This window comes from Heloderma suspectum, chromosome 14, assembly GCF_057233095.1.
Source record: "Heloderma suspectum isolate Gila_16-S chromosome 14, 16-S_ref, whole genome shotgun sequence".
Taxonomy (NCBI): domain Eukaryota; kingdom Metazoa; phylum Chordata; class Lepidosauria; order Squamata; family Helodermatidae; genus Heloderma; species Heloderma suspectum.
This window is the reverse complement of record NC_139471.1, coordinates 4,190,076-4,203,155: the sequence shown is the minus strand read 5'-3', so window position 1 is coordinate 4,203,155 and position 13,080 is coordinate 4,190,076. Positions and strand designations below refer to the sequence as shown.

The following is a 13,080-nucleotide window of genomic DNA, read 5'->3' as shown; positions in this document are numbered from 1 at the left end:
TAGCCACATCCTCCATGGGAGCCATTTTGTGGTGTTGCCCACAGCAGTTTCTCAAACTCCCAAATGTGCCCACGGATCCAAAAGGGTTGGGGACCCCTGCCCTAGTTTAACTCTGCACTGTGTGAAGATGTAGCTCCTTTTCTCTGTCCTGAATCTCCCACTATTCATCTTCATGGGACACCCCACTGAGTTCTCATATGATGAGAGAGACAGAAAGACATCTCCCTCTTCACTTTATCCACACCAGGCATCATTTTGTACACCTCTATCATGTCTCCCCTCACTCGCCTTTTCTCCAAGCTAAACAGTCCCAGAGGTTTCCTCATAGGGGAGCCCTCTCCAGTAACCATGCAAATAAACCTTCCCCAATCTGATGTCCTCTCGATAAGTTGAACTGCAATTCCCAGAATTCCATCTGTTTGCTGGCTGAGAATTCTGGGAGTTGCAGTCCAACACAGCTGGAAGGCACCAGGCTGGGGGAAAGCTGAAATGTCATCCAAATCCTGAAAAGATGCTTCTGGCAAAGATACCCCCGTGTACATTTTTGCTTTGCTCAATTCCGAATGAGAACTTGGAAGCCTTTATACCATTGCGTAGGTGGTAGAACATCATGACTAGGACACACAGCACCTATTTCTGGGTTAGCCATTTCCAGCCCCAAAATCCTGCCTCTGTCCACATAAACACATGCTGCTTTGGAATTTGATTCTTTTTAAAAGAAAGGGGGGGGGGAAGACCCGCGTTAATGCAATTGCACAAAGCCGTTTGCAGAATTTTTATCTGCAGTGAAGGGGCACATCAGGGAAAGGACATGATCAAGATTATCCTTTCCAAGTGTTCGATTGGGACTAAGGCATCTTGGCTGACATGCAACCAGATCACAAGGAGTAGATCCCACAGCAGGTGGGATTCCCAAGACACCCCCCACCCCATTTTCTAGTGCAAAATATGGCTGAGAGAATTCTAACTGGGACTAGGTGCTAATTTGTTTCCGGACCCAATTCAAAGTGCTGGTTTTAACTTATAAAGATGTACACGGCTTGGCACCTGGTAGAATGCCTCCTCCCATATGTACCTGTCCACACTTTAAGGTCATCCTCAGAGGTCCTTCTTCAGGTGCCCCCTCATTCTGAGGTCCCGAGAGTGTCAAGGACAGAGAGAACTTTTCGGTGGTGGCCTACCAGCTCTGGAACCTCTCTCAAGGGTTGCTCACCTGGTGCCCACCCATCTTTCCAGTGCCAGGCTAACACTTTCCTGTTCTCCTGGGGGTTTTAAAATTCTTCAAAGGTTTTTAAAATATTTTAGCATTTTTGTGCTTTATCATCTTAGTTCCTGCAACGTTGTATTATCCTAGTCCCTGTGATTTTGGTCCCTGCAATATATCGTATTTTATGCTGTGTAGGTACACCTATTAGTATCATATGGTGGATTTTATCTGTATTTTAATCACGATTGTAAAACAGCTAGATAAACGCATATGGTGAGGCGTTTCAGAAATGTAATAAATAAATGTTCCCTTTAAGAATATTTAGTATTTAGACCTATCACCTGCTCTTACATGCAATGCACAGCAGCCTCCCATGCAAGGGACAAACCAGGTGGATCTTAAGGGTTATGGCTGGAGGATCATGGGAACATAAGAAGAGCCTTGCTGGATCAGACCAAGGTCCATCTAGTCCAGATTCTGTTCACACAGTTGCTAACTAACTGCCTGTGGGAAACCCACAAGCAGCACCTGCCCGCCCATGTTCCCCAACAACTGGTGCATGTAGGCACACTGCCTCTGATAGTAGCCATTGATAGCCTTCTCCTCCTCCATTAATTTGTCCAGTCCCCTTTTCAAGCCATCTAAAGTGGTGGCCATCACTAAAACTTGTGGAAATGAGTTCCATAGTGTAACTCTACGCTGTGTGAAGAAGTCCTTCCTTTGATCTGTCCTGAATTTCCCACCAATCAGCTTCATGGGATGACCCCACTGGGTTCTAGTATTAGGAGAGAGGAAGAAAAATGTCTCCCACTCCAATTTCTCAACACTATGCATAATTTTTACACCTCTATCATGTCTCCCCTTAGTTGCCTTTTTTCAGAGCTAAACAATCCCAGACGTTGCAACCTTTCCTCATAGGGGAGTTGCTAAAGCCCTTGATCATCTTAGTCGCCCTGTTCTGCGCTTTTTCCAATTCTACAATATCCTTGTTTAGGTGCAGTGACCAGAACTGTGCACACTATTCCAATGGTGGGGGCACCATAGATTTGCATAACAGCACTACAATCTTGGCAGTTCTACTTTCGATTTCTTTCCTAATTATGCCTAACATGGAGTTTGCCCTTTTCACAGCGGCCGCACACTGGGTGGACATTCTCATCGAGCTGTCCGCCACAACCCCAAGATCCCTTTCTTGGCCAGTCACCCCTAGCTCAGATCCCATCAGGTTATACTTGAAGTTGGGATTTTTCGCCCCAACGTGCATCGCTTTACGCTTGCTGACACTGAACCGCATTGGCCATTTTGATGCCCATGCTGCCTGTTGCGGAGCACAGCTCTCAACCTGGCTCGGGGGACAATGGGAGTTGTAGTTCCACATATCTGGAGGTCACCAGGATGAGATTTGCCAGCTTTCAACATGGTGGTGCCGGCTGGGAGCTGTTTTTCAATGCACCTTTGCAATGGGTGGGTGTCAGACATGGTGCATCCCATGCACCATGTCACCCCCACCCATCCCAGTGCAGCAGGGTGAGTCTCACTGGGGTAGGCTGGGGCTGCCCCCTTCCCCTCCCACCAATACCCCACCTGCAGCCTGCGTGCGTCCCTGTGTCTGGCCCGCCTCGCCTCCCCTCCCTTCCCCTCCCCGTCTCCATCCATCCCACACACTCACCTGGCTCCCAGGTTGAACAAGTGTCCGGGTTGAGCCTGGTTCCGGTTCCGGTGGAGGGAGGGGAGGGAGGAGGGAGGGGGGAGGGGGCACAGAGGGGAGATGGGGTGGGGGGGGAAGAGTCCCGAGTTCCCACCAGGGTCCGCTCCCCCCTCTCTTTCTCCTTCGCAGCAGGAGCAGCCGCTGTCAACAAACCTGCGCGTCACTTCCGGCAGCCGGTCTCCTGTTCTCTCCCCCCAGTCCGGGGAACCAGAGCGGTGCTCCTTTCTCTCCCGTCCCCCTGGAAACAAGAGGCGCGAGAGGAGGGTTCCGAGGGTGGGACAGACCCACCTCTTTCCATATATATATATAGAGAGAGAGAGAGAGAATATACACACACACACACACACACACACACACACATATATATATATATATATATATATATATATAAAATGGAACCCTCCTTCCCCATGCCCTCTCTCCCCATGATTCCTGAGGGGAATCCCTGGAATTAGGGCAGCCTTCCCCAAGCCTGGCGCCCTCCGGGCCTGTGGGACTCCAAGTCCCATCATTCCCAGCAAGCATTCCTACAGGCCCGGAGGGCGCTGGGTAAGGTGGTCGCTGACAGCTCTCCGAAAAAGAAGAAGCCCATCACCAAAAATAAAAAGGGCCCCATTTTGCATAACATTTGCACATGTCCATGTGGATTTTGTATAGTATTTGGCAGAAAGCGAAGAGGATCTCAAGAGCCTCTTGTTGAGGGTGAAAGAGGAGAGTGCAAAAGCTGGTTTGAAACTCAACATTAAAAAAACGAAGATCATGGCATCTGGCCCCATCACTTCCTGCCATATAGAAGGGGAAGAAATGGAAGCAGTGACAGATTTTACTTTCTTGGGCTCCAAGATCACCGCAGACGATGACTGTAGCCATGAAATTAAAAGACGCTTGCTCCTGGGGAGGAAAGCTATGGCCAACCTAGACAGCATAGTAAGAAGCAGAGACATCACCTTGCCGACAAAGGTCCGTCTAATCAAAGCTATGGTTTTCCCAGTAGTAATGTATGGCTGTGAGAGCTGGACTATAAGGAAGGCTGAGCGCAGAAGACTTGATGCTTTCGAACTGTGGTGCTGGAGAAGACTCTTACGAGTCCCCTGGACTGCAAGGAGGTCAAATCAGTCCATCCTAAAGGAAATCAACCTGGAGTGCTCATTGGAAGGACAGATACCGAAGCTGAAGCACAAATATTTTGGCCACCTAATGCGAAGAGAAAACTCCCTGGAAAAGACCCTGATGCTGGGAAAGATTGAAGGCAAAAGGAGAAGGGGACAGCAGAGGATGAGATGGTTAGATAGCATCACAGATGCAATGAATATGGACTTGAGCACACTCCAGGAGAGAGTGGAGGACAGGAAGACCTGGCGTGCTATGGTCCATGGGATCATGAAGAGTCGGACACGACTTAACGACTGAACAACAATATCCCCTTGCATAACATTTCCATATGCTAAGAAGAAACACACGTCACCAAAAAGGAAAAAAGAGGACCCCATTTTGCACAACTTTTGCATGTGTTAATGTGAAATTTGCATAATATTTGCATGTGCTAATACCCTTTGCATAACATTTCCATATGCTAAGGGGAAACATGTCACCAAAAAGAAAAAAAGATGACCCCATGTTGCATAACTTTTGCATATGTTACTGTGGAATTTGCATAATATTTGCATGTGCTAATACCCTTTGCATAACATTTCCATATGCTAAGAGGAAACACCGTCACCAAAAAGAAAAGAAACAAAGGACACCAATTGGTATAACATTTGCATGTGCTAATTGACACGTATAGATGCAAAATGGAGAAATAATGGCCATAGAAATACAGTATGTCTCACCATAGTGGTTGAGAAATACTGTAAATAAAAATCCAGTATGTTTCACCATAGTGTGGGAGAGCTGACCAGGTACTCCTGCATAACTTCTGCTTATGTGGGTTCTCTCTGGCACTGAATTAGAACATAATAACTAGAATAAAAGTTCATTAGAATAAAACCTGCAAAGATATAAACTGAACATGTCTTTAGTAAGAATCACAGTTATACCAAAATGTACAGCACTTGCCCCAATGAAAATAAATGCAACCTATAGGCCTTCTGAGTCCAGATAGAAATGTGAATTTTTCTTGCAACTGCAGTGAACTGGTCCCAGTGTTTCTCCTGTTCCACAAAATACTGGATGCCTCAGTAGGTTTTTGCAGATGCTTTCACTCCAAACAGCATGACAACCACAAATGGCAGCTTAGAAATTGTAGTTTCAAGATCTTAGCCCCAATACAAGGCGATAAGAGCCCATGATAGTTAAATGAGCTTCTGGCTTTTAGCCTCCCTACAGAACAAGCTGACTCTTTTCCTCTTAACTCTCCCTGGAGTGAGGACTCCGCATCTAAGGGACTAAAGGTGCCATCCTATGCATTTTAGACAGAAAAAAGTCCTACAGCTCCCAGCATTCCCCAGCCAGCATGTTCTGTCTAAACATGCATAGGATCGTGCTCTGATACAATCCCGTGCAGAATCCATGTAGCATAATACCTTTATTTGGCCAATTCAAAGCTCACCCCCACCACTCCCCAAATATGCAAGCTTTTGAGATCTCCAGATCTCTTCATCAGGCATATCTTGCCTGATGAAGAGACCTCAAGATCTCAAAAGCTTGCACATTTTGGGGGGGGGGTGATCTTTAAGTTGGCCTAATAAAGGAATTACACTATATGGATTCCGCACGGGATTGTATCCTTAGGGTGCAATCCTATGCATGTTTAGACAGAAAAAAAGACCCACAACTCCCAGCATAACTGGCTGGGAAATGCTGGGAGGGAGTTGTAGGACTTTTGTCTGTGTAAACTTGCATAGGATTGCGCCCTTAATGTCTGTTCCTATTGATTTGTGCTTGAATGAGTTCCTGTCCTGGTACAGGCATTAACAATGCATAGGATCAGGCTGTGCTTCTATTTAGGGATGCCTTAGGGAACTGTCTCCATGGGGGCAGGGGTGGTGGTGTTCTATTTTATTTACAAATTCCAGAGGGGTATAGTGATGTTTATTGTATGATGATGATGGTTGAAATTCCCCAACCTGATGCCCTCCAGATGTGTCCACCGTGCTGGCTGGAGCTTATGGGGGTTGACAGCCAAAACAATCTGGAAGGCATTGGGTTGTGGAAGGCAGTTTTAAATTATTTGCACAACGCCTAGAGAAATTTGGTTTTTACAAGGGGTTTAATAATGATAATAAGCAAACAACTAAATCATTATTATGGAGCTGTACAAATATAACAACAACAACAACAACACTGTCCTTGCCCACAGGCAAATTAGTGAATATATATGCAGTGCCTAATATCATACAATCCCAAAGCAGTTTACATACATAAACACTAAAAAACCACTGTTAAAATAAATCTATAATCTAATATGACAATATTGTGAAAACTTTTAACAGGAGTTAATAACAACCCTAACACAATGTTTTATTTACTGCTACTTAAGTACTACAATTGGGATGCAGAGGGCCAAAGACAATCTGAAGAAGCTTTCAGGGGCTGCGTTCCGGTGATGGGTGGGCCAGAAGGCAGAAGGGGTGGGGTCAAAATTGCTCCCATCGCTTTTGCCTTTGGCAAAAGGCAAAAACACTGGAAAGCCAGTGTGGTGTAGTGGTCAGAGCATTGGACTGGGATTCAGGAGACCTGGGTTCTAGTCCCCACTCAGCTGTAAAGCTTACTGGGTGACTTGGGGCCCGTCAGTGACTCTCAGCCTCATCTACCTCACAGGGTTGTTGTGAAGATAAAATGGAGAAGAGGAGGAGGATCATGCAAGCTGCCTTGGGCTCCTTACAAGAGGAAAAAAAATGGGCTATAAATGTAATAATAAATATATGAAAAATAATACAGCTACTCACTAAGCCTTCGGAGACTGTCTTGTTTTACTGATTGCAGGCAAGCTGTTCTGGAAGCCTTTTTAAAATATGTTAAAACTATTTAAAATACTTGAAATAAATAAACATGACACAGGCCTGGAGCTTAGTATCGCTGCAACTCTGTGCCAGATGTGTTTGTGCATGCAAGCAAGGGTCAAAACCACCTTTCCCCAACCTGGTGCCCTCCAGAAGTTTTGGACTTCAACTCCCATCAGCCACAGCCACCATTGCCAATGTTAAATCTGTTATGTTAAATCTGATGTGCATCTGACAAAGTGGACAGCGTCACCATTCAAGCTTATGCCAGGATAATAAATTTGTCAGTCTTGAAGGTGCTAATTGGCATCTTTTAAAAGCCCCCAATCTGGATCTTTAAAAAGCTCCTGTACCCTCCCACCCCATGCTTGTGTCCCAATCTGGATTGGGCCCTACACACATACTTACTTACTTACTTTATTTATGTATTATATTTTTAATCCACCCAATAACCAACGTCCTCTGGACGGATTACAAACAGTTAAAAGACTAAAACGCCATACAAACCGTTAAAAATAGAAAATGCAAGACAAATATTTAAAAGAATAAAATATGTGAAACAATGCAAAACAACAAACACAGCCCAGGATTTGATTTAAAAAAAACCCTAAAATGTGGTTCTCTAAGGGCGCAATCCTATGCAAGTTTAGACAGAAAAAGGTCCTACAACTCCCAGCATTCCCATGCTGGCTGGAGAATGCAGGGAGTTGTAGGACTTTTTTTCTGTCTAAACATGCATAGGATTGCACTCTAAAATGCCTAGGGTAAAATTCAAGTTAAGTCCTACTTTGAAGTACACCCACTGGAATAAATGGGACTTGGGTTAATCATGACTAACTGAAGTCCTATTCACCTTAATGGGTTTACTCTAAGTGGGACTAACACTGGGTTTGTAAAGAGAAGGCAGACTTATTCTATAATGTTCTATCAGGAACATAGAAGCAGTTGTGAAGCACGGAAGAAACGAGGGGATACAAACCATGGCGTGGCATGGACATTTTAGATCCTGGACTTCATGGTCTTATGGTGGTTTGAGGGGTGCAAAGAGACATGTGAGTCGTGTGCTTCACAACTGAAGTAATGCATATGGCTGTTTAAAAGGAGCCCCTGTACCCCGGCTAAGTCGAGGGTCTAAAATGCAGAACTGCACCTGCTCAGAGGATTATGACAATCACTATTATTATTATTATTATTTTAAATCAGGCTTGGCAACCATGCTTGGTCCTTTTCGTAACCCCTGAAAGCTCATGCTCATTTATCAAACCCTCTGAACCGCTAAAACAGTTAGTCCAGATGTGCGCTACACCGAAACCCTTGAATGTGTAAACAGAAGGCGAACACGGTTATACGACAACGTTTTGTCCTTGATGTTCATCTCATTTATCAGGAAGGGAGAAGCGTTTGCGGCGCATGGAAAAGACAAGGGGGGTGCAAGCCACGGTGCAGGGCTCGGACAGTTTAGACCCTGGACCTCACGGCCTTGTGGGGCTCGCGGGGCCCAGAGAAATGTGCCTGCTGTGCTTTGCAACTGAAGTAATGCACAGGGCTGTTTAAAGGGGGCCCCATAAGACTGCTATGCGCAGGGTCTCGCACGGCCTAGCTGCGCCACTGTTTGCCTCGCCTCACCACTGGCATGTGAGCCGGGCCTGTGGGGCGGGCGGGCTGATGCAGCAGCTCCTCCTTCTCCTCCTCTCCTTCTCCTCCCTTTCCCCTCATTTATTTATTCCCCACAGCCAAGGCTGGGTTTCCGCCCGCCGCGCATGGGGCTCCGAGTGGCCGCCGGTGGCTGGACTCTCGTGAGGGAGAGGAGGAGGAGGAGGAGAAGGAGAAGGAGCCAAAGCCACCATCATGTCGAGTCTCCACAAGACCAGGTGGGGCTCAGGAGGAGCAGGAAATTATTATTATTATTATTATTATTATTATTATTATTATTGATTGGGAGTGAGGTATGCAATGGGTCTGAAATGCTTGTGGTTTTCCTCCCACCCCGTAACCTGGGCTTGCAGGGGGTGTTGCAGAGAGGGACCCTAGAAACCGTTTCCTCTCACATGCATGCATGGGGGGGGGATTTGTAATTTTTGTTATATTAAAAGAACACACAAGCCAGCTATTGTTTTCCCTCTAGGAAATGAAACTGAACAGACACAGGCACGCCACACACAGAGACATCCACACCACACACAGAGGTACAGAAACACACACAGAAATGCAGACAAAGACACACACAGACCACAGAGAGATGGAGACACATACGCCTAATCCACACGCAGACACCCCCCCCCTCCATACTCAGAGAGACAGGGAGACACACATACCACACACCGAGAGACACACACACACAGCACACAGAGGTACAGAAACACACTCACAATGCATATAAAGAGATACACACACACCACACACAGACACACACACACCACACAGAGACACAGAAGCCCACACCAGACACACACATACGACGCACAGTGACACACGCACGCCACACACAGAGAGCCAGGGAAATACACACAACACACACAGAGACACACACATACCACACACACAACACACAGAGTCACAGAAACACACACACAAACAAGACAGAGACACACACAAACACACACCACAGAGATGCACACACCGCACACAAGCATACACACACGTAACACCCCCCAAACACAGACACACACACACATGTAACACACACACACCCAAACACAGACACACACAGAGTCACAGAAATACACATACAGAGAGACACACACCACACGCACACACACACACTGAGACACACACAGGGTCACAGAGACACAGACACGCACACACAGACACGGAAACACACACCACACACACACACACATCTCCCTCCTTGGTCTTTCTGCTGCTTTTCTTTCTTCTAATGCAAACGAAGATCCCTTCTCATTTCCTAACATTTGGGCAGCACCTTTATTGCAACCAACCAATATTCCACAAACGTGTGCAAGATTTCGAGTTCTCCAGAACTCTTCATCATAGGAACCTAGGAAGCTGCCTTAGATGGAGTCAGAGCCTGGGTCCATCTAGCCCAGTTTTATCGACACTGACTGGCAGCAAGGGCTCTCCAGTATTTCAGGCGGGAATTTTCCCAGCCCTGCCTAGAAATGCTGCCAGGGATTGAACCAGGGACCTTCTGCCTGAAAAGCGGGGGCTCTACCACTGAGCTACAGACTCTCCATTTTTGAAGGGGGTCACAAAGAGTCAGACACGACTGAACGACTGAACAACAACAAGAAGGTTGGTTAGGGGGTACAAAAAGCAAGGGTGTTTCTTCACCCAGCCCCTACTTTTTGTACCACCGAGCCAGATGAAGGGTTCCGTAGCAGTCGAAAGCTTGCACAGTTTTGTGAAATTTTGGCTGGCCCCGACTGTGGCTCTTGTCCTTTTCTGTGAGGCGGAACGGGGTGAAATTGCCCTTCCTATAGTTGAGGGAAGCTTTGGGTCACCTCTGACGCTGTGGGAAATTGTTGCTCCAAACATTCTCCCCCCACCAAAATATGGCAAACGCCCCCCCCCCCCCGTTTTCCAACCTTTTTCTGAATTGGGGTTTCCTCCTGCGTGGTTTGCCCCCAACCCAAATTTTCTCCCATTTCTGACGTTTCCCCTACAACACTTGAGATGGGGCGCAGGGTATGTGTGTATATGTGGAAGTAATCCTCCTTTCCGTGACTTTTGATGGACGTTCCCACTAGGTTGAAACTTTCTTCTGCCCTTCACAAAGTTTAATATGTTTAGGGCACAATCCTATGCATGTTTAGACAGAAAAAACTCGTACAACTCCCAGTATCCCCTGGCCAGGCTGGGGGACTACAACAGTATCCCCCAGCCAGGCTGGGGAACTACAACTCCCATCAACCCCAACAAGCATGGCCAATGGTCCAAGTTGCAGTCCAAAATATCTACAGGGTTGGGGAAATATGATCTCCCCAACAAGTTACAAGTCCCTCTACTCCTGACTTACTCTCTGTAACACCCCCAGGTCTCCCTGTAATAGGTGAGTCTTTGCCACCCTGCACCCATGAAATCAAAGCCCTTTTTATTCAAGCAGGCCTTGGGCGTGTAAGCGGTCTGTTGGGCTGGATGCTATTTTTATCCTGTTACCGAGTTTTTAATTGTGTTTTGATGCGTTTGTTTTTACTATTGCTTTGATCACGGTTTATTTGCCATTGTAAGCCGCCTGGAGCGCCATTTTTCCTGGTAGAAAGACGGGGTACAAATCAAACCAATAAATAAGTGAAAACTGCCCACTTCCCTTTCCTGCCAGCTTGCGAAATTTAAGGAAGGGGACCCCACTCAAACGCACCTTTGGGGAGTTTTTTGCCTGCCTTTTACCACCCTGTAGTTGTAAACCGGCCCCATTTACCCCTAGGGAACTTTATTCCCCTTCTGCCCACCCTCTGCCTCTCCACAAATATTGATTGATTGGTTGATTGATTGATTGGATTTGTACCCCGCCTTTCTACCAAAAATGGCCCTCAAGACGGCTTACAAATAACTGATAAAAATAATAAGCAAATACATTAAAACACAATGAAAACAATTAAAAACAATAAAAAATACAATAGCAACAGCAGCATCCCTGACAGATGTCCGTCCAGTTGCTGCTTGAGTACCTCTAGCAACAGAAAGCCCACCACCTCCCCAGGCAGATGCCTCCACTGTGCAACTGCTGTGACCATTAGCGAGTTTTTCCTGATGTTCACCCGAAATCTGCCTTCCTGCAACTGAAGTTTATATCCTGTCCTTCCTCCAAGGTGCGCATTATTCATTCTCCCATTTTATCCTCACAACAGCCCTGTGAGGTAGGTTACAGGGAGAGATGGTGACTGGCTCCCGGTCACTCAGTGTGAACTTGATCACTGTGGAAAGATCTGAACCCAGGTCTCCCTGGTATGATTCTGACAGACTTTCCATTACGCTATGCTGCCTGTATTGGTCTTCCAACAGGATATAAACCATCCTGGTAAACTAAGGCTGTCTGGAAGCCTTCAGATGTGTGGGACTACAAGTCCCAGACTCTCCAGCCAGCTTTAGAACAGCTGGATCCCAGTCTGCAGGACAGGAAACTCACCCTCAAGCTTCCAGAAACACACCATTCTATCCCTTATTTCCACAATACCCCATTTTATTTAGGGGAAAGGCTGTACCTCAGGAACAGAGTCCCTGCTTTGCATGCAGGAGGTCCCAGGTTCGAATCCTGACATCTCCAGGTAGTGCTGAGAAAGTCTCCTTGTCTGAAATCCTGCAGAGCCCCCACACTTCAAACATTACCACTCCACCACTAGAAAGGACTCTTAGGACACAGTCGGATGCATGTTACCCCCCGCCCCTGCCCCAAGTCCTGCAAGTTGTAGGATTTTTGTCTGGCTCAACATGCACAGGATTGTGCCCTAAGTTATCCAAGTGTTTTAAGTGCTCACCTGATTGCTACCAACTATGGTTTTGTGTGGGGTTCAAGCACACAGGCCAAATACTTTGCTGGTGCCGTGTCAAAGAACTCCGAAACGGCTGTTGAGAATCTCTCCTAACAATCCCTTTTTCCTCTCTGGGCCATCCTGCTGATGTGTTTTCCTTTCCCCTTTACACGCTCAAAATGCAAAGCAGAATTGCCGTTCTTTGCGAGGGTGTGTTCGCGTGTTCAGAGATTCACCCTGGCGCCTCTTGCGCTGCCGTGACGTGGCCTCCGGCCTGCACGACAGGAGAACGGGTAAAAAGTACCTTTTCTTCAAAAACAGAGTAACCACAACATGGCGAATTAGGAAGAAAGAGTTTCCAGGTCAATGGGAGTGATTCTGGGGCATGCACCCCTCCCAAGTGCTTCTCCTTTTCAAAAATTAAGCCTTTCATGTGGTTTTTTAACTGTGAAATGAATTAGTGCTAAACTAACTTCTGTGTAACTTGCATCACCTAGCTCACTTATATGCTGGTCACATGCTTCAGCTCCTTGCAGAATCTTACTGACCTGGTTTGCACATTATGCTAACCCATGGTTTATTTAACCCATAATTAACCCATGGTTTGTCAGTGTGCCCAAGATGTCTAGAAGAGGATTGAACAAACCATGGTTTGTTTTCTCTGTCCTTGTATTGTTTGCTTCCCTCCTCCTTTGCCCCCTCACTGTATCCCAAATGCGTTTGGGGTTGCTGTAGTACCGGGGGGGGGGGGGGGCTGTGTTACTGCTCTTGTCAGCCACCTCTGTAGCCTGG

General features: G+C 46.7%; 2 protein-coding genes across 3 annotated transcripts in view; one reads left to right on the top strand and one right to left on the bottom strand.

The window, feature by feature from the left end:
* The window catches only part of ZER1 (zyg-11 related cell cycle regulator), a 34,857-nt gene extending 31,761 nt beyond the window's left edge, over positions 1-3,096 (bottom strand). The window contains exon 1 of the mRNA XM_084821260.1: positions 2,877-3,096. The gene's annotated coding sequence lies outside the window, so the exon portion shown is untranslated. The remainder of the gene's footprint in view (positions 1-2,876) is intronic.
* Positions 3,097-8,588: 5,492 nt separating this feature from the next.
* TBC1D13 (TBC1 domain family member 13) overlaps positions 8,589-13,080 on the top strand; it is a 29,723-nt gene continuing 25,231 nt past the window's right edge. For both annotated transcript variants that reach the window (XM_084820927.1, XM_084820928.1), the window contains exon 1: positions 8,589-8,730. In XM_084820927.1, coding sequence (XP_084677053.1) covers positions 8,708-8,730 — 23 coding nt within the window. In that variant the 5' untranslated portion in view covers positions 8,589-8,707. The remainder of the gene's footprint in view (positions 8,731-13,080) is intronic.